This window comes from Amaranthus tricolor, chromosome 4 (genome assembly GCF_026212465.1).
Source record: "Amaranthus tricolor cultivar Red isolate AtriRed21 chromosome 4, ASM2621246v1, whole genome shotgun sequence".
NCBI classification, from domain to species: Eukaryota; Viridiplantae; Streptophyta; class Magnoliopsida; order Caryophyllales; family Amaranthaceae; genus Amaranthus; species Amaranthus tricolor.
In genome coordinates, this window is record NC_080050.1 from 7,788,804 (window position 1) to 7,806,835 (window position 18,032).

Genomic DNA, 18,032 nt, shown 5'->3' on the forward strand with positions numbered 1-18,032 from the left:
CAAACTTGAGGAGAATTAGGAGAGGACAAGTCATATTTTTATCAAAGGAGACAAAAAGGGTGCAACTGGTATGACCATCGAATCGATAAAAAATTTACAAATAAATACAAAAGACTCAAAATATGTCATAGACAAGAAAAATAACAAGACAAGACAATACAAGTTAATTATTAATTATTAAGACTAGGAACATAAACCAAAGTAAGAATCTCAAATTTAATCCCTTGCACAATAAATACTCCTACTATCTCTCTAAAATGTGAGTTTTCCGACATTTTATTAATAATTTTATTTTGGGTAAAGTTACATTAGCTTTCTTTCATTTTATCAATACAGTTTTCTTAATAGTTTGTGAAATTACGGGTTATGCACTTATGCTTTATTTTGGGTCGGTTGAAACTTGATTCCAAAGGAAACTTCTTGATTTGGGAGTTTTACATTTCTCAAACTTCTAGAAAGGGCTAAAAATTTTCTTGAATTAACCCACAAAAATTGGCTTGTGCCAAACACAAAGTACCCTTTCTGCTTCCTCTCATCACCAAATATGGCTGCAACAGCATCAATCTTAGCCAAAGCAGCAGAAAGAGCTGGTCCAACCATCCGCCGTCAAGCTCTAAGCTTGACCGACGCAGCAGCTACACGCATACGGCAGCTCTTACAGCAAAGGCAACGCCCTTTTCTTCGCCTCGGAGTCAAGGCTCGTGGGTGTAATGGATTGTCTTACACCCTTAACTATGCCGGTATTTGTTCTTCTTCTTTTAACTTTATGATCAATTTGATTCCTCCCATATGGGTAATTGGCGAATTTTAACTATGTTAGAGTTGGGAACTTTGATTGTTATTTTTATTGTTAGCTAGAAATAGTTGGTTGCTCTTCTTTGGGTTTTGCTCCTTGATTTGTTGGTTGTGTTTGGAACAAAGTTGTTGGATGATGAAATTTAATGGGTTGTTAGTTTATTTGATGAAATAAGAAGAAATGAGGATTTGGGATTTGGGGTTTGGGGTTTGATTGTTTTATTGTATTCTGTGTCTTGGTTTTTGATGATTCTAGAAATGATTGAACTATCTATTGTGTGTATAATTTTTTTATTCCGAAATTGTATTGTGTGTATTTTTGCTATGGGTCATTATCGAATTTTGAATATTTTTTAAAAGCTGATAGCTTTGATTGATGATGTTCTTGATTGGCTAGCACAATTGAATGCTCCTTTTTTAGGTTTATGCTATCTGATTTGTTGATTGTATTTTGAATTAAGCTGTTGAATGATGAATTTTTATGGGTTATCAGTTATTTGATTAGATAAGAAGAAATGAGGATTTGGGTATTTGATGAATATGGAAATAATTGAACTATGTTTTGTATGTAGTTTTTCCCTCTCTTAAGTCTTGTTTTGTTGGTTTATTTGTTAAAGCTGTTCTCGCCTTTGCTTGATGCCTAAAGATTATTTTTAACCCTTGTGTTGGGTGATGAAACTTAATGGGTTAATTGTTTGCATAGACACTAAGTGATATTAGTGATTTGGACAAACCAAAAAATAGTGTTTATGGGACCAAGTGAAGCATGTAGGTTTTTTAGTTTATGAGACAAAGTGGAGAAGATCGCCATTTTGTAGGATACTAGTTCATGCTTTGAAGTTTGACAACTGTATTTGTTGGAGCTACCACTTTACTACTCCCTTTAACTGCAGTGGAGGAGTGCGAAGATGGGCGATCACTTCAGTAGTTGTCTTGGCTGTGAGGAGTATCAGTAATGCGAAATGACGATTGATAGGATCTGTTTATGGAATTATTGTTGGTGGTTTATGTGATTTTTTGTTTTTCTTTTCTTCCAAAATGTTCTTAGTGTGCTAAGTAGTAGTATTTTAAACTCTGGAGAGGGTGGAAGAAAGACGAGATCAGAAAGATCTGTGCACTGTTGAGGCATTTGGGGGAACCCATTATAGGAGGGTGTGAATAAATGGGCTGTCATGTGTGAAGCCCTCTTCTTGTAAATCCGTAAGAGTTTGTTGCTATAGGCACAAATACAGAGGCTGAAGTATAAATTCCTGTGGTTCTATTCTAATTCAGATGTAGAACTAAGCGTAAGATTTGACATAGGTTTTTATTGTAAATGGGATTATGATTATTTTTTTGATCTATAACATTGAGACTAAGATATTTGCTTCAAATTAAGATGATTTAACATCTTTAATTTATAGCAGAAATAAGATTATGAGTTACACCATGATGGTGTGGAATCTCCACGAACAAATTTCAGCAGATAAGAATATGTGGAGTAAGAGAATATACGATAATTATTATTGGGAAGTTCCACATGGTAACCCTGAATTATCAGTCTTTCCACTTGGTAGAAGTTGACAAACATTTTTTTAATCCGTGGTGACCTTAAACTTCCAACTTATACACATGGTAGTCAAAAAAAGTGTTTTTTTTAACTTTACGCTATTTTTCCTGAATATAATGATTTTTTTCAAGAAATAGATGTTGTGATCACCTTCAGAAGATAAGAGACATTTAAAAGTTAAGTGTTAGACATGCTCTGGAGTCTTGAGTGTGTTTGACAAAGCTTGCACACATTATGAGTCAGCATTTCCCATTGCATTAGTCTATCGACTGTAGACAACTTGCTCTTTACAGCTTATCATGATTTATCCAATAATGATACATCTAGGACTTGCCTTGTTATTCATACCTGCTTTTCAGGTAGGGTCAAGAAATAACCTGCACATTTTCGTTTTGGTGAATTTATTGTGTTTTATCTTTCATTTGCAGTTTTTGTGTTATAACAGAAATGTTGTGCAACTAAAAGTTAAGCATCTCTGCCTTTGTTTTAATAGCTATTAACATCTTTGATCTTGCCCACAACTACTTTTTTTATTGTAAATCCCAAAGCATCTGGAAAGCTCATGGATATTGATGTTCAAATGACCAGTTACGTTTGTTGTAGCTATTGTATCCCATGAAACTAAGCCTTCTTAATTTAGGTAATACGGTGGTAAAAGATTTGTCCTCAAAAAGCGTGCATAAAAAACACACAACCTTAATTAGCTACAATATACCTGTAGAGAAGTGTTTAACATTCCACTAGCTGCATTTAGCAACAACGTTCTCGAGGGGTTTGCACCGAGTGTAATTCAGTTTCTTGGATGAAAGAGGTTCACCAAGATATGTGAAGGGCAAGTCCTCATAAGGTAAATTCACACAATTCAAAATATGACAGTGAACATCATTATTTACCCCAGCAGCAGAAACATTGAGAAAGCCTTAACCAATAATTATTAATTGCGCTATAAACTTGAAAGCTTTAGCAAATATTGATAGATCACATGCAAACATCAAGACGAGTAAAATGCAATCTTTCCATTTAATGATGATACGTGAAATTTGGAATTTTCCTTGATCGACTCAAACACCTTGTTAGATACTCCAATACCTAAGGCAAATAGGAAAATTGACATAGGGTCACCTTGCATAGCCCCTTCCTTGTAAGAAAAGGTAGCATGGCCGATCATTGAGAAGAATAGCATATGACACTATCCAATCAACAAATATGTTAGGTAAACCAAAAGCACACAACATTCAATTTAAAAAGGGACACTGTAGAGTCATAGGATTTTTAAGATCTATTTTTGTCATTTGACTTTGTAATAGATTCTTCATATTATATCCCTTCCTTAGCCCAACAATTAGCAGCATATAGTCAGTTATTTGCCTTCAATCCAGATTGGGATTCATGAACAATCTCACCTAGTCATTGAATTGTATCTGTCAGTGTTATGGGTTGGCAACTTTTAAGGAAAAGGTAGGTTTACCTTTTGACTATTTTACAAGAGAGCAATACAAAGACTTCTTGGTTCCCAAATATTCTCATGATCTTCCCATTTTAAAACCTTTGAAAAATGAAACATGTATTGCACAAGCTTCCCAATTTCTGCAGCTTTTATGCCATGGCAGGTTGTGTACCTTTACACCTTTGAACAATTTGACATTTGAGGAGTAGGAATATTAACCTGGGAAACAACTTTACCAGACTTTCTGGGCTGCACACCTTTGGATCTGTAAACCTAATTCACCTTCTATTGCTGCTAGTTGTTTTTCCTAGGAGATATTCTAGTTCTACTACTAACGATGAAATTATCAGTCATACCCACCACTACCCCACTTTGCTTGCAAAAGGGAGGCTTCCAATGGAAGATATCGTTTTGCTTAATAGCTTATAGATAACAAATTTATTTACTGCACGGTGAATCCACCAAACCTAGCTAGGATGGTATCATAAAGTGTTTAAAGGACAAACAACAAAACTTAAAGGAATTACAATGGAGAGATTAATGGGGAGTTGAGGCTAAATTAGGGAGTAATATACTAAGCAAGAAAGGAGAGCTGCATTTGGCTTTTGCCATACTAACAATGACCTAGGAGTGTGTTATTTATAGGGAAAATGGGGATAAGCCATAGGAACAACTCCCATAAAATAGCCAACGTAACGTAAACAATCCTGCTGGCACAAGGTGCTCGTTCGAGCAGTTGCTGCCTGGTCTTGAGTGATCAACGTGTCCAATGGTCCCCTATACTTCCTCTTGCCATCCTACATTTGTCCTAGTACCTTTCCTTGATCTCCAAGGTTTACACCAACCCATGATTATTCAAGTACTGTTACTAAGAATCTTCCTTCTCTGGCTAATACCAAGCTTACACTTGGTGAACATAAGTCACCCATATTCCCAACAACAAAGATTTTAACCTAAGATTAGTTGAGCTCATATAAATTAAAGACTCGTAATTCTATAAGCCGATTTCACATAAATATTTATCCATAAATAATTGGGTTGAATCTCTCAACTTTAGAAAAAGAATTCACTCACTAGACATGAATTTAGGCAACAAAGAAGAAATAAATCTAAACATGATACTGGACCTAAAGATTAAATCAATTAACATAAAATACATTCAGAAATAAAGAACAGTAAATGAAGAATAAAACTTACTTGACAATAAATGGTAAAGGAATGAACAGGAATTGAAATCTTGAAATGAAACTTCAAATAAAACTAAATTCAATTATCTCTACTGAAATATAGAGCTAAAACTCTAAAATAAGAACAAAACAAAACATGATAAAAAGATAGATGACATGTTAGCAAATTATCACTTTTAATTTATACTAACTGCCCTAGGAGAAATAAGTAAAACGAAAAAGCGAGAATGAAATCACGGAACCATGTGACGACTCACCACCTATGCAATTCCCAAATGTTTTTTTCCAGAAGCACGTAACTAATTGTCTCTGGTTGAAGGACTTATGGAATATTGGGGCATCAACCTTTGTCTTCTGTCTTTAGAACTTCAATGTTCATGCTTCTTCGTCCGATGCTAGGGATCTTAGGCACTTTGTCCGAGTCTTCACTCTCTTATCACTCTATTATCCTGAAAGTCTCGTAAAATCTCATTTTATACCTCAAAAATACAATAAAATCACAAAATATCAATGAAGGTGAAATAACACTTGATTCAACTAAAAAATGGACTAAAACATCCAAATCAATCACCAAAAAGGAGTAAAAATAACATGAATAAGTTCAAATAATTGCACTTCTCACTTATTGGATTTTAGTGCATGTTGGCAAGTTCACCTTGATGTGTGCTGAAAGCCATTCAAAGTTCATTTGCTATTAATTGGTTGAGATTTGACTTTTTAACAATTTCATGGTAACTCATCTATAGAAGTTCATGTTGATATCCCTTTTTTGTTTGATATTTGCTCTTGAATTTGAATTATTTGATTGTTTTTTGTGAGTTTATGCTTGTGTTAATTTGATTGTAACTTTGATTAAAGTCTGCATACAAGATCAATAGTTAATCAATATAGATTTTTCAAATGTAATTTATGGTAAGAAACTTGTTCCAAGTTGCTGTGAAAAACTACTAGCTTGGATATGTTAAAATTGAAGTTTAGAGTACTCCTTTTGAGTTTGACTATGTAGAATTGAGAATTCTCATAAAAGTTTTGTTTTGTTATTTGATGGTTTTAAGGTCCAGACGAAAAGGGAAAGTTTGATGAGCTAGTCGAGGACAAAGGAGTTAAGATCCTTATTGACCCCAAAGCATTAATGCATGTCATTGGTACCAAAATGGATTTTGTTGATGACAAACTCAGGTGCGTATATTTCAAGTTCAATCTGCTGGCTGAACCACAAACTCTATTTCATGCTACAGGGTTTTTATGTTTTCGATCGTGCATCAACTATATGGCAATATTCCTATTGAGTTTAGCCCCAACAATATGGAATACATCGCACATGTTCACCCTATTGGGAGAGGTCGAGCCAGCCTATCGAAAGAGTTTTAGCATATTACAACGTGTTAGCTAGTTCCACTTTTGAACCTGTTCTTAGAAAACGTTTTGCTATACGTTCATACATAAGCTTTCCTTTCTGACCTTCAAATTGGAGGGAAGTAAATTTATTGTAGGCCTTTTAGAAATACCTTTAAAATTCCCTGGAACTCTTCGGAATTAATTTTGATTGTTGTGTTAAAAATTCATTCCCTTGTTCTCACTTCTTTAACACTATGTTTGGATAAGAATTTAAGAGGAAAAAAAAGGAAGGGAAGGGTTAGGGAGGGAATGATAAAAAATGCTACCTTTTTTTGTTAAAGAGGGAAAAATTCCTTCCAGATCTTTCCACTTGAAGAGATATGGTCATTAAAAAAATTAACGGCCCGTTTGGTAGGTGGTATTAAACGGTGGTAATGGAAATGAAAACTAGTGTAATTTTGGTTGAAAAATCTCTTGCTACCTTGATAGCTATGCTTGTCTAACTTCAATCATCTCATTTTCTTCATAAATTTCATTCCAATGCATTATCATTGGGAGAGGTGGTATTAGGTGGTAATGAAAATTTGTCAACAAAAAACTTTTTTGTGATCAAGGTTTCATTACCATGGGAATGACATTGAAATTTGATGAAATTTTACACTATAAATCATTCTTGTTACCACCATTTAGTACCATTAACTAAACGGACCGTTACTAATCCCTTTAACTCCCTCCCGTTTCTTCCAATTCCTGTAATCCAAACGAAGTGTAAACGATAATTTATAGTATGTTATGTTTTGTACCTAAATATCATCCTATTAAGCCAAGACTCATAGCATATCAATATGAATTTATGAAAAGATGATTCCGACTCCAATCTTCTGCATTACAGTAGCTTTTGTAATTAACTTGAAGCACTAACATTGCAGGTCAGAGTTCATATTCATAAATCCAAACTCAAAAGGTCAATGTGGATGCGGAGAATCATTCATGACAACTAGCAGTTCTGATGCTACTAAACAAGGCTGCAGCTAAATCTCCGTAAACGATTGACTGCATTTTGTTAGTTTACTCAACTGTTACTAAATATGAGGTTCCTTTTATCGTTCTTCGCTTGCTGTTCGCTCTTTTCTTTTCGCTGTTCTTCTTTTGTTGTAACCTTTAAAAAAATCCGACAGCTGCAGAATGATATTACCAGTCTTTTAATATGTTTATGTACATGATTACATTCTTTTGTTTGTAAATAAGTAACTCATAATAAGCAAGCATACTTTAATTGAATTTCAATACTCATCAGTTCATGCAGTGATTCAGTTTAGTTTGCAGGCGTCCCGTATTGAATTTTCATCAACATTAACCGAGATTTTTCAGTTTCCAGAGGCTTGTTCTGTAGTTATGGTACGCTTAGCTTGCTCAATTAGTGTACATTTCGATTGTTAAGCTTCGTAATTTGTAACAGAGGAAGTATTAGAGTTGGTTCTTCCTATTTATGCTTGCTTAATCTATAAGTTTATTCCTTGATCCTGCTAATTCATCGGATTCTATGATACATAATTATAATGGGTGGTTTTGTTTATCAAAATTTTGCCTCAATCGGAAAACAATATTAATTATGAGAAAAATTTGTTGGCAGGGGCGAATTAAGATTAGTAGTTGACGTTGGTGAACACAACTTTAGATGTACAAAATCAGAGTTTTTAATGAAATGACCCGGTTAATGGTCTAGGCCTTATATTTCCTGATTAAATGAATTTTATTTTTTGTTAAATTCATAAAGTGTGGTTAGTAGTAGTGCTTGAAATTTTGTGTATGAAATACAGCTCTTGATGGCCTGTTTTACAGTTGACACCTAGTTGTTTGGTGGCTCTTCTCTTCTTGCCAGAGGGGTCTTTGAGGGTGTGTGAGGTGATCGATCGTATAAAGCCTTGTTTTTCTTTTGTATATGAAAAAGTTAATTGAAAAAAGAAATATGTTAACAGAATAAAAGTTTTGCACAAGGTTTCTAAATTTTTCAAGACGGCTCTGGTTTTTGGTACTGATTGATTGTTCAATGTGTGCACTTTTTGTGTATCTTTTACTCTTTTATGAGAGACCGTGTTTCTTTACACTTTTTTGAGAGATGATATCTCTTTACACTGTTATGAAAAACCGTGTTTCTTTTCACTCTTATGAGAGTTTGTGTTTTTATACTGTTATGAAAGATCGTCTTTTAGTAAAACGATCCTCTCAAGTCCAATTTGATACATTTCAATTAAAAGCTTTCCCTTATTTTTCTACTTACCATTTTAATCATATTAAAAAAAGATAATAGACCGCATAAAAAATCATTTTAATCATATTAAAAAAGATAATAGACTACATAAAAAATGAAAAGAATTAAAAATTAAACTGAAACTTTTTAAAATATAAATATTAATTAAATTTCTCAATAAAATTAGCCCTAGTTATAGGGAGAAGTGCAAACGAAGATCAAAACACCACGAGTCATAAAATACTATAGTATTTATAAGTTCATAACAACTATTTTTTGGATCTTTTAATACTCATAAATTCTTTATTTGACGTTCTTATTGAGAGACGGTCTTATATATAAGTTAAAGAGCTCATTATTATAAATTATTAGTATATGAACTTCTTGTTTTGAGGTTATCTTATCGAGAGACGGTCTCTCACGAGAGTAGCTAAATGTTAAACTAAATATTAAATTTTTTTTTATATATTTGAACTAAATGGACTCGTACATATGTAAACTGAATTAAACTAAATATAAGCATTAACTAGTTAAAAAAATAGATTCTAAAAAGGCTCTTACTACCAAATAGTTAAGGTGAAAAATCTAAATTTAGACTTGTCTAGGTCATGGTCAAGATTATTTAATTAATATTGCATTGTGTAGGATACAACACAAACGGAAACCAGGTTGTTTTGTCTACCCTACATTAGACTCGAGTTTAAGCTAAAAACTGGATCCGCATCGGATCCACCCCAATAATCAACCTACACTAAAACATGATATGTGGGCAAGACGAAGGTAACAAGTAATGCAATGTCGGTTACAATATATTGTTATAAATTCCCTCTTTTAAGAAGAAAACATGCAGAGCACGTTGTGAAGACCCTTTATTGGAGTATTTCTACTTCTAACATGTATTACATGCATTATGCCTCACTTGCTCGATTTGTCTGTGACCAGTTCGCATACAGTTGTTTTGGGCGACCATTTTTATTTGGGACGGTCTTAATTTACTTGATGAAATGTATGCACCCATTTTATTCTTAATTCTTTTTGCTTAACCTTTAAGTAATGACCCATAAACTACCTATAGGGATGGTGGAAAAAAGGCAGACCAATACCTTTATTACGAGGTCGCATTATAAGAGAGCCCCTCAACTCGAAAATTATCTGACATATGAGATCCCTATAAAGAAAAAGCCTACAAAAGAAAATAAAGAACAGAAAAACAGACAATATGAAAATATACAAACATAACACCATTTAGAATACAAAAATTAACTAGACTACAAGCAGACAAAAAGACTAAGACATATAAGGAAAAACGGCCTTGAGACTCGCTTAAACTCAATTGGATAATTAATTAACTAGAAGTATATATCTAAAAACTTTGTTTGTATATTCAAGAATAATGGATTTTAAAAATAAACTCAAAATTCAAATATCTTGAAATGATAAAATAGTTCAAATAAATAAGCTGATATTGACAAGCTAAATCTAAATTGGTCTTGAGTTGTAATATAATATGATTGATAGCTGAAAAGTAGCTGGATTATTCATCAAACATGGCCCAATTATGCGAATTATAAGGCAAAAAAATAAAATGTACATTGGAAACAATTCATTTGGAACATGCTACAACACTGTAAATGACACAGTGTTTCATTTTTTCTTAAATTATAATTAAAATATGTATATTTTTTGCCTGTCTGTAATATGATGATTAAACAATTTATGTTACTAATTTAATTGGCTAATTGTATATGTCAAAGCCATAATTAGGGAACAAATTTGATATTTCATTTTCGATTTTAGTATTCTTAAAAGCATACTTTATTGAAATAAAATTTCTACCTTTTCGAAAATAAAATTATTTAAAAATATAATTTTTCATCAGTAATTCACTTTCTGTTAGAGTATATAACATATTTTGGAGTCTTAACCATCAATTTAAACTTACATCATGCTATCTGATGTCAGCGTGATAAGAGTTCATGAGTTTGAATCTCAACTATATACTAGGGTTCTCGTGCATGTGAGGAGATGTGTTAGAGTATATAACATACTATAGGGCCTCAATTATCAGTTTAAACTTTTGGTTGAGTTGGTTTGTTGACACTTTCTCATCAATCGCCTAAGCTCTCACATCAAAAAATGAAAAATAAAAATGACTCAATTAATCATAAATTCAAAATCAAAGAGAATTCCAAAATAAGAATTTTCTAAAGTATTTATCTTGGCTTTAGAAGGCATTGGGAAATTAGTGCTATAAAAATGTCCTCAAATCAAAGTACCACATTATGAATGCCCATATTTGCCTCTAATAAATAAAATAATGTTTACCTAAAAATATATGCCCTTAAAAAGATCCAGATCCTGGCTTTATTGGGATATATCCTTTGCTATATTCCCTCCAAAACAAAATTATTGGACCTAAATATATCAAATTTAAGTACTTTTGAGATTGTGTAAGTGATGGGTTCACATTAAATAGGATTTTAAGGGGCCAAGTCACCATATTTTATGGAAATAATTCAAGGAACATGTGGCTAGTTTTGTTTTGGTCTCCATCAATTTGATTGTTTTTTCTTTCTAATTTTTAAAAAATTTTTAAAAAATCCAATGGTTTATTTTATTCTTCAAAATAATTAATGAAATGTAGATGTTTTTGATATATTACCAAACATGAAAACAATTGGTAATATGAAAGAGACATTTTGTTTTGTGGTGTACAAACAAGGTGGCTAGCCATAGTATCATTGTATTGGTAATGGCCTTATGGCCTAATGGGGGCCTCATGTACTTGCTCACTATTTAGGTTATCAAATTAGTCAATTCAAATCAAATTTGACCTTTAAGATTTGATCAATTCCTTGATTAGGGTTTTTTAGATACTCATCATAATTGATCAACCTAATTATTGGTAGGTGTATTATTTCTCCTTGATTTTATTCAAAGTCTTGTGATAGCTATATTTATTACTATCTAAAAGCTACAATTATTTTTTTAACATTTTATATATTTATATTTATGTTTCCGCTTTTTTTTATTAGAATGCTTCAGATATATCTTGTATACAACTATTTATGACTCATTTAAAATGGGGGAATGTTACGAAAATATAGTTTCGTGGAACAAAAAATAAGCTTAATCATCTATTAAAGAGTTCAGTAACTATATGCTTTAACATATAAAGTTCTAACAACTTTTTTTTTAGTTCAAGGATAATTTAGAAAAAACTTATAAGTAAAGAGAAAGAAGAAATTTATACGTTTTATAAGTGATGAGAATAAAATTCCTATCACAAGGATGAAAGTAAAAGATCTAAATTACAAGACTAATTTATGATTCTTAAGTTATAACAATTTTTTTAGTTTGTATAAACTATAAAATAATGTAAAATTGCTTTAACATGTTTATTATGTCATTTTCAAAAAAAAAAATGCTTATAACAAGAATGCACACTGAAAGGAAATCAACTATAGAGTAGGTAGTTTTAGTTATGTGGTGGTGAATAGTAGTGTGTAGTTGTGAATTGTGAGCTTTTTTTTATTTTTTATTTTTTAAATTTAGGTTTAGAATTAACCGGAAAATCCGTCTAACAAATTTGTTAAATTGAACTATTAATTAAGTGGTATCTCCTTTGTCATTATAGATCAGCGCAACACTATCATGAAATATGGAAAAACATCAAATGCTTCACAAAAGCAGACCAAAAGCGATATTAATATAAGAGTGATTATTATTTGTATTGATATATTAAATCTTATAAGAAATAATTATTGTAATAAATATAGTATTTTTTATTATTTGAATTAAATTAGACCTTCCATGTTAAAAAACAAATAGGCCATAGTGATTAGAGTAGCGGGGACGAAGGGGGCTCACATGCATACATCACATGCTTTTGAAGCGGTTCTTTGCAACGCAACAAATACGCCTATCAACATAAAATGATAATATTCTACCTATAAAAGATTTGCATTAATAATATATAGTATATAGGAATATACAAAATATTAATGCATGTATATTATTATGTCTTTCCCCTGATATATCTCATATATTTCCATGTGGGCGTTTTTCTCAAGCCAAAAAACTTTTTGTCTGCATTTTTTTTATGGATATGGTTGTATGAGTTGTCGTCCTCTATCCCTTCCTGAAATCTGATTATAATTTCAATGAGCGAAATATATTGTGTACGATGATTGTAATGATATTAGATGAAAATAACAAATGGATGAATCCTCGCAAGTTAAATTAAGTGTCCACTTTATTACTTTTTAACCTAATTGTTTGTATTTGTAAAAGGAATATAAGTATAGAAAATAGGAGTACATTTTAATAAAAATATTTGGAAAATGACATTTTTTTATTTTCCTAGATATTAAGTTAAATGACTTTATTTTAATAGATAAAAATTTCTTACATGTCCTATTAAGTGAGTTAAAGCCTCCAATGACTTAAGAAGAATAATAGAGTCCAAAAACAGTCAAATTATTTGGACTTTGGTCAAAGTAATTTGGAGAAACAATGTTTTCCAACGTTTACTCAAATTGGGTAGAAAATTAGTAGATAATATGGCACTACATTTCACAGAGTATTGTCTTTTAATATTTTTTAGAATTGTCTTTCTAATCTATGAACCATGTGCATCAGTACAATATTTGTTCAAGCAAGGAATATACAAGACATTCACAAATGAATATCAATAAAGCAGTAAAAATAAGACGAGAATAAAATAAATACTTATTTTAGAGTGACAATATGCTAAAAGCATGAACGATTTTTTTTATTCTAACATTATTTGAAAATTACGGTGAATGAAACAGACACTTAATAAAATTTATAATTTATGATTAGTTCTTTTGTCAATTAATATAGAAGTATAGATAGGGTTTACTTATTTTATTTTGTCTAAAATCCATAAAATGTAAGAAACGAGATAGAATTTATTAGTCACAATGATTTATTCATTCATGGTAAAAGAAAAAAGTGCATTTTAAGATTAATCAAGGGATATTCTATATGGTAAGCACCAACTATGGCAAAAGGTGAGTGGTAGCAATTCTTTAAATTTTTTCCCCAACTTAGCACTCAACTCGGAAAATTAACCGTCGTAACATTGTTAAGGTAAAAATGTTTGATTTCCGTTAAGTACGAAAATGACCATTTTACCCCTGTTTCATTACTGTTCTTCTTCCTCTTCTTGCTTCTCCATTACTGCTCTTCTTCCTCTTCTTGCCAAGATCTACCCAAGCTCCCTATATTAAATGCTTTAAAAACCCCATTCTTAGCTTGAATTGTGTAGACACATTCATGAAGGGTGTGATCTATACTTTCACCTGATATTCAGACACGGAGAGTGCAGGATGAATTGTAAACAATTTCTATTAGCTAACTTATCAACTATTGAAAGCCATCTTTGCAATGAGCCAAAAGCAGATATCTCCAGTTACTCCTCGACCTCAAATTACCCACATGAACAAAGGAGTAAATGTAACAATATCTCCAGAATCAACAGTAATAGCCATAGGGCGAACCTATGAGACTTACACGTTCTACTCACTGTAAAAGCCCCACCATTTTCGGGTAAAATTTGTCGTCCATCGGTGGATGTAGTGGTTTTTCTCGACATTGGAGGTGAAATAAATGCTGGAAAATTAAACTCCTTAAAAAGAACAATGAAAGGAACGATTTTTTCGCTCTCATCAAACGATCGTCTTTTAATGGTTGCATTTTCATACAAGATGCTAAAATCATACAAGATCGTAAAGAGAAGAATCATTTACATCCATTATATTAATGGACGGTCAAGATGTGAAGAGTGAAAATAATGAAAAGAGAAGAAGAATAATGGAAAAGTAAGAACACGTTGAAGGGAAGAGAAAGGAGGTGCTGATTTTTAATGAAATGAAACAGAGGTAAAATGGTTATTTTCATACTTAACAAAAATTAAACGTTTTTACCTTAATAATGTTACGACAGTTAATTTTTCAAGAGTTGAGTGCTATTTTGTAGAAAAAAATTTTAAGAATTACTACCACTCGCCTTTTGCCATAATTAATGCTTATTATATAGAATATCCGATTGATCAATTGGTAACATAAGTCTTTCTTATTTTTTATTACTATCATGTTCCTCGATAAGTAATTAGAATTGATAATGATGTACCAACTATAGATATAAAAATACTTTGTAATTCATTGTTGGTTTGAGGCATCAAAATCACTCATTGATTGTGTACCAATTGGACTCTTTTCAAGTTTATGGCTACCGACATTTATATTGTCACTAATTTCTTAGCCCCACTGTTATTTCTGATATTTTATACTTTATAGGCTTTAGATAAAATAAAAGAAAAGAACCTTTTTATAGAGTGTTGATTTAGATTTTTAATGGGTGTTTGACAAATATAAAATTACAATTTTACAAGTAATGTGTTTTACGTCTTATATGACAATATTAATTAAATAAGATATTAGGACCCTTTCAAACACGAGCTATAGGCAAATCTCTATCTTGCCTAGGATTAATAATGACCTGGGTTAGTGACTTAGTGAATTATTCGATTACAAAACCTCATTTTGTGGGTTAAATTGGTAAAGTATCTATTTTTATGGAAGGAAAAAGGATTTAGAATTTTTCTACAACTTATTTGTATGATTGTGAATATGGGGGTTTTGGTTATCAACCAATGAAATTGGTAGTTAACAAAATTGCCCAATTAGAAAATTTCCTTTATAAAATTTGGCAAGTTTGAAATACCCTCTAAACTTTTCCTAATTGAGAAATTTTGTTTTACACATTGATTTTGAGTGGGCATGTGTTTTTTTTTGTGTTTTGTAATGGGATAAGTTTTATTTTTTCTTTCATTATTAAATGTCAATGATTTACTTTCCTTTAATGATCGTTTTATTAATGAAAAGATCTTTTCTATTTTCTATCTCCAATACAATTATTAATTATATACACTAGGAGTACTTAATTTAAATAATAACCCATTGTATACAAAAATTTTATTTTTTTTTAATTTATGTGAAAAACCTAAATGGGACTGTAACATTTGGGAATTTAAAATAAATGAAATCATATTGGACTTTAAACCAATTAGGAAACCTACCATGAATCAAGTGCGTTAAGTAAATTTTATAATAATAATAATAATAATAATAATAATATAAAAAAAAAAATTAAATACCCAAACCCCTTCGAACCCAGTAACCCAAATACCCCAACGTTTCTTCTCCCTCCTCACTCATTTTAATTACCCACTAAACCCCTTTCCTTCTTTTTTGCTTTAATGCTCTAAACCGATATTCCCTTCTTCCTCATTCTCACCGGCATAATCAAAGACAACGCGCGTAACTCCTCGATCCTCTTCTTGCTCTGATCTTCGAAGGATTTGGGCTGCAAAAAATTAGTTAATTTTCCTCTCTTTCGTGATTTTTCAAGGTAAATGATCAATTCTTCTACATTATTGGTTGTTTGTATAAATCATGGCTAATTGATCTTCCTTTCTCACTCATCTCTGAATTCGAACCACTAGGAGTGTTGTAGCAGCCGAAATCTTCCTCCCTTTGCCTCTGAATTCTGCCGAAATGGGGAGGAAATGAGTGAGGTTTGGTCCTGTTTAAACATCAAGATTCAAGTTGAAAAACCAAATTTCGAAATCTGTTTTTCCATTTACTTGTTGCTGTCCACAGAGGTATATCCTCTCTGATTTTCGATTACTAATGTTTATTATTTTATTCTCATTCATATAAGGTTATTTGCTTGGTATGATTCTCTGTTAGCATATTCTTAATATCATGTGTTAAACCCTAAATTTTAATGAATCTTGAAATTATATAAATTAATTAGATGAGTCTTGTTGATTGAGATTAGTAGCTGGATATGAGATATTGAGTTGTTGAATTATTGTTAGAAATTAGGAGTTTGTGGCAAGTAATGATAATGGTAATTAATCGAATAAGTTGATGCTCTTAGATGAAATACTAGATACTTGTGAACTTGAGGATTGTGGAGAGAATACTTATTCTTGTGTCTATAATATGTAAAATTGGACAACTTGAGATATAATGGAAAGATGATGATTGTTGGAATGAATTCGTAGAATCTTGATGGTTTATACGTAGTGGTGAAAATTGGGATTTGAATGTTGTTATTAATAAATATGGGTAAGTGGTGATATAAACCTAATTGTGGAATAGTAATTGTAGTAAAAGCTAATTCTAAAAACTAAATTTGAGTAGCTTAGTGATCTTAATATTTTGATGGACTAAAATGGTTATATTTGTTAGTTAGATATATAAAGAAGATAATGAGTATTGAGAATCTTCTAGGAGAATATAAATAACCTTAGATTCTTTTAATTGCTTAGAAATGACCTCATGGCATGAGTTGTTGGAGTATTAAGAATAAAGTCTTAGTTAAGGTGCGGTGGCTAGGAGGAGATGCATTGAGTTAAATAAACCTAGATTGTAGTATCGAACGCTTTGTTGTGATGTTATATGTTTGTTATGCTCCAGGAGACGACGTCATCGAGGAACCTTTCTAGTGATTGCGGAGAAACTGACTTAGCTCCTTGAAGCATCTTTGGTGAGTAGTAGCAGTCCCTTAAAAAGGGTCTGGCCAGACTACAGTCTTTGAAAATGTTTTGTTAAAGTTTGTGAAATTTATATTGTTGAGATAAATTTGTTATGAATGATTATGCTGACATTGATATGGTCAATGAATCGGGCTTACGAGCTGGTCATCTATAGAGTGGTGGGACATTGTCTCCTATTTCCCTGTTTTGAGGTGAATTGTCATTCAAATATTGACTAGCCTCACCCGAGAGTGACATAGCCTTAGAGCTATGGATGTTCCTCTCAACTAGACTCCCTGTGCGCACATAGTTCTAGGAAAATGATGTTGCTTTTAAATCTTTGTTTAGAAATTATTGTGTTTTGTTGTTTTGGATTGTTACTTCTCATTCAGTTTAATCTGACCCTCTGTTATTTTCAAATTTTAGTTTGACTACAGATCGAAACTGACCAGGAACGATGGGTTAGCGTTGTTGATTAGAGAAACAAGGATGTCATATTGAGCTGAGCATCGGGGAATTTTGTAGTTTTGTATTAGGTTATTGGATAAATGTATATTAGACTTGGTTTTGTTGGTTATATTGAACTTAAAGTGATCTGTACATTTACCTTGTGTTTTGATTAAACGTTTGGTTTGAGAATTAGCTGAGTTAGTTACGTTAAAGAGCTGGTGACCCCCCTTTGCTCAAGTTTTTGGAAGTGTGATTTAAGTTTCTTGGGGAAATGAATTCCGTGATGACCCTGTTTACTCAGTCAACGGTAAGTTGGGTTGTTACAGGAACATTCTTAAAAGAATGAAAGAAGTATGTATTAGCATAACAAATGAGATAACAATGTATTTCTCATCCATAACTATATGTACTTTTATATCATCTACATCTTCTTCATCCGTTTA

At 31.8% G+C, this 18,032-nt stretch overlaps 1 protein-coding gene and 1 long non-coding RNA gene across 3 annotated transcripts; both read left to right on the top strand.

The window, feature by feature from the left end:
- Positions 1-299: 299 nt before the first annotated feature.
- On the top strand, positions 300-7,597 carry LOC130810587 (iron-sulfur assembly protein IscA-like 1, mitochondrial). Of its 2 annotated transcripts, none has more exons than XM_057676701.1 (3): positions 300-740; positions 6,040-6,157; positions 7,246-7,597. In XM_057676701.1, exons 1-3 carry the CDS (start codon positions 545-547, stop codon positions 7,349-7,351), a joined length of 420 nt encoding a protein of 139 aa, XP_057532684.1. In that variant the 5' UTR covers positions 300-544; the 3' UTR covers positions 7,352-7,597. The 2 variants fall into 2 exon arrangements, with proteins under 2 accessions (XP_057532684.1, XP_057532683.1); XM_057676700.1 differs by having other exon boundaries at positions 303-740; positions 6,034-6,157.
- Positions 7,598-15,763: 8,166 nt separating this feature from the next.
- LOC130811153 (uncharacterized) lies at positions 15,764-18,032 on the top strand. The gene is made up of 4 exons (XR_009041125.1): positions 15,764-16,004; positions 16,099-16,257; positions 17,081-17,150; positions 17,566-18,032. It is a non-coding gene; the product is annotated as an uncharacterized LOC130811153 (long non-coding RNA).

Excerpts from the sequence above, each read along its gene's own strand:
- LOC130810587 (XM_057676700.1), top strand. The coding sequence starts at position 545 with ATGGCTGCAACAGCATCAATCTTAGCCAAAGCAGCAGAAAGAGCTGGT. Across the intron at positions 741-6,033 it reads TTACACCCTTAACTATGCCG|GTCCAGACGAAAAGGGAAAG; the intron begins GTATTTGTTCTT and ends GATGGTTTTAAG. Across the intron at positions 6,158-7,245 it reads TTTGTTGATGACAAACTCAG|GTCAGAGTTCATATTCATAA; the intron begins GTGCGTATATTT and ends CTAACATTGCAG.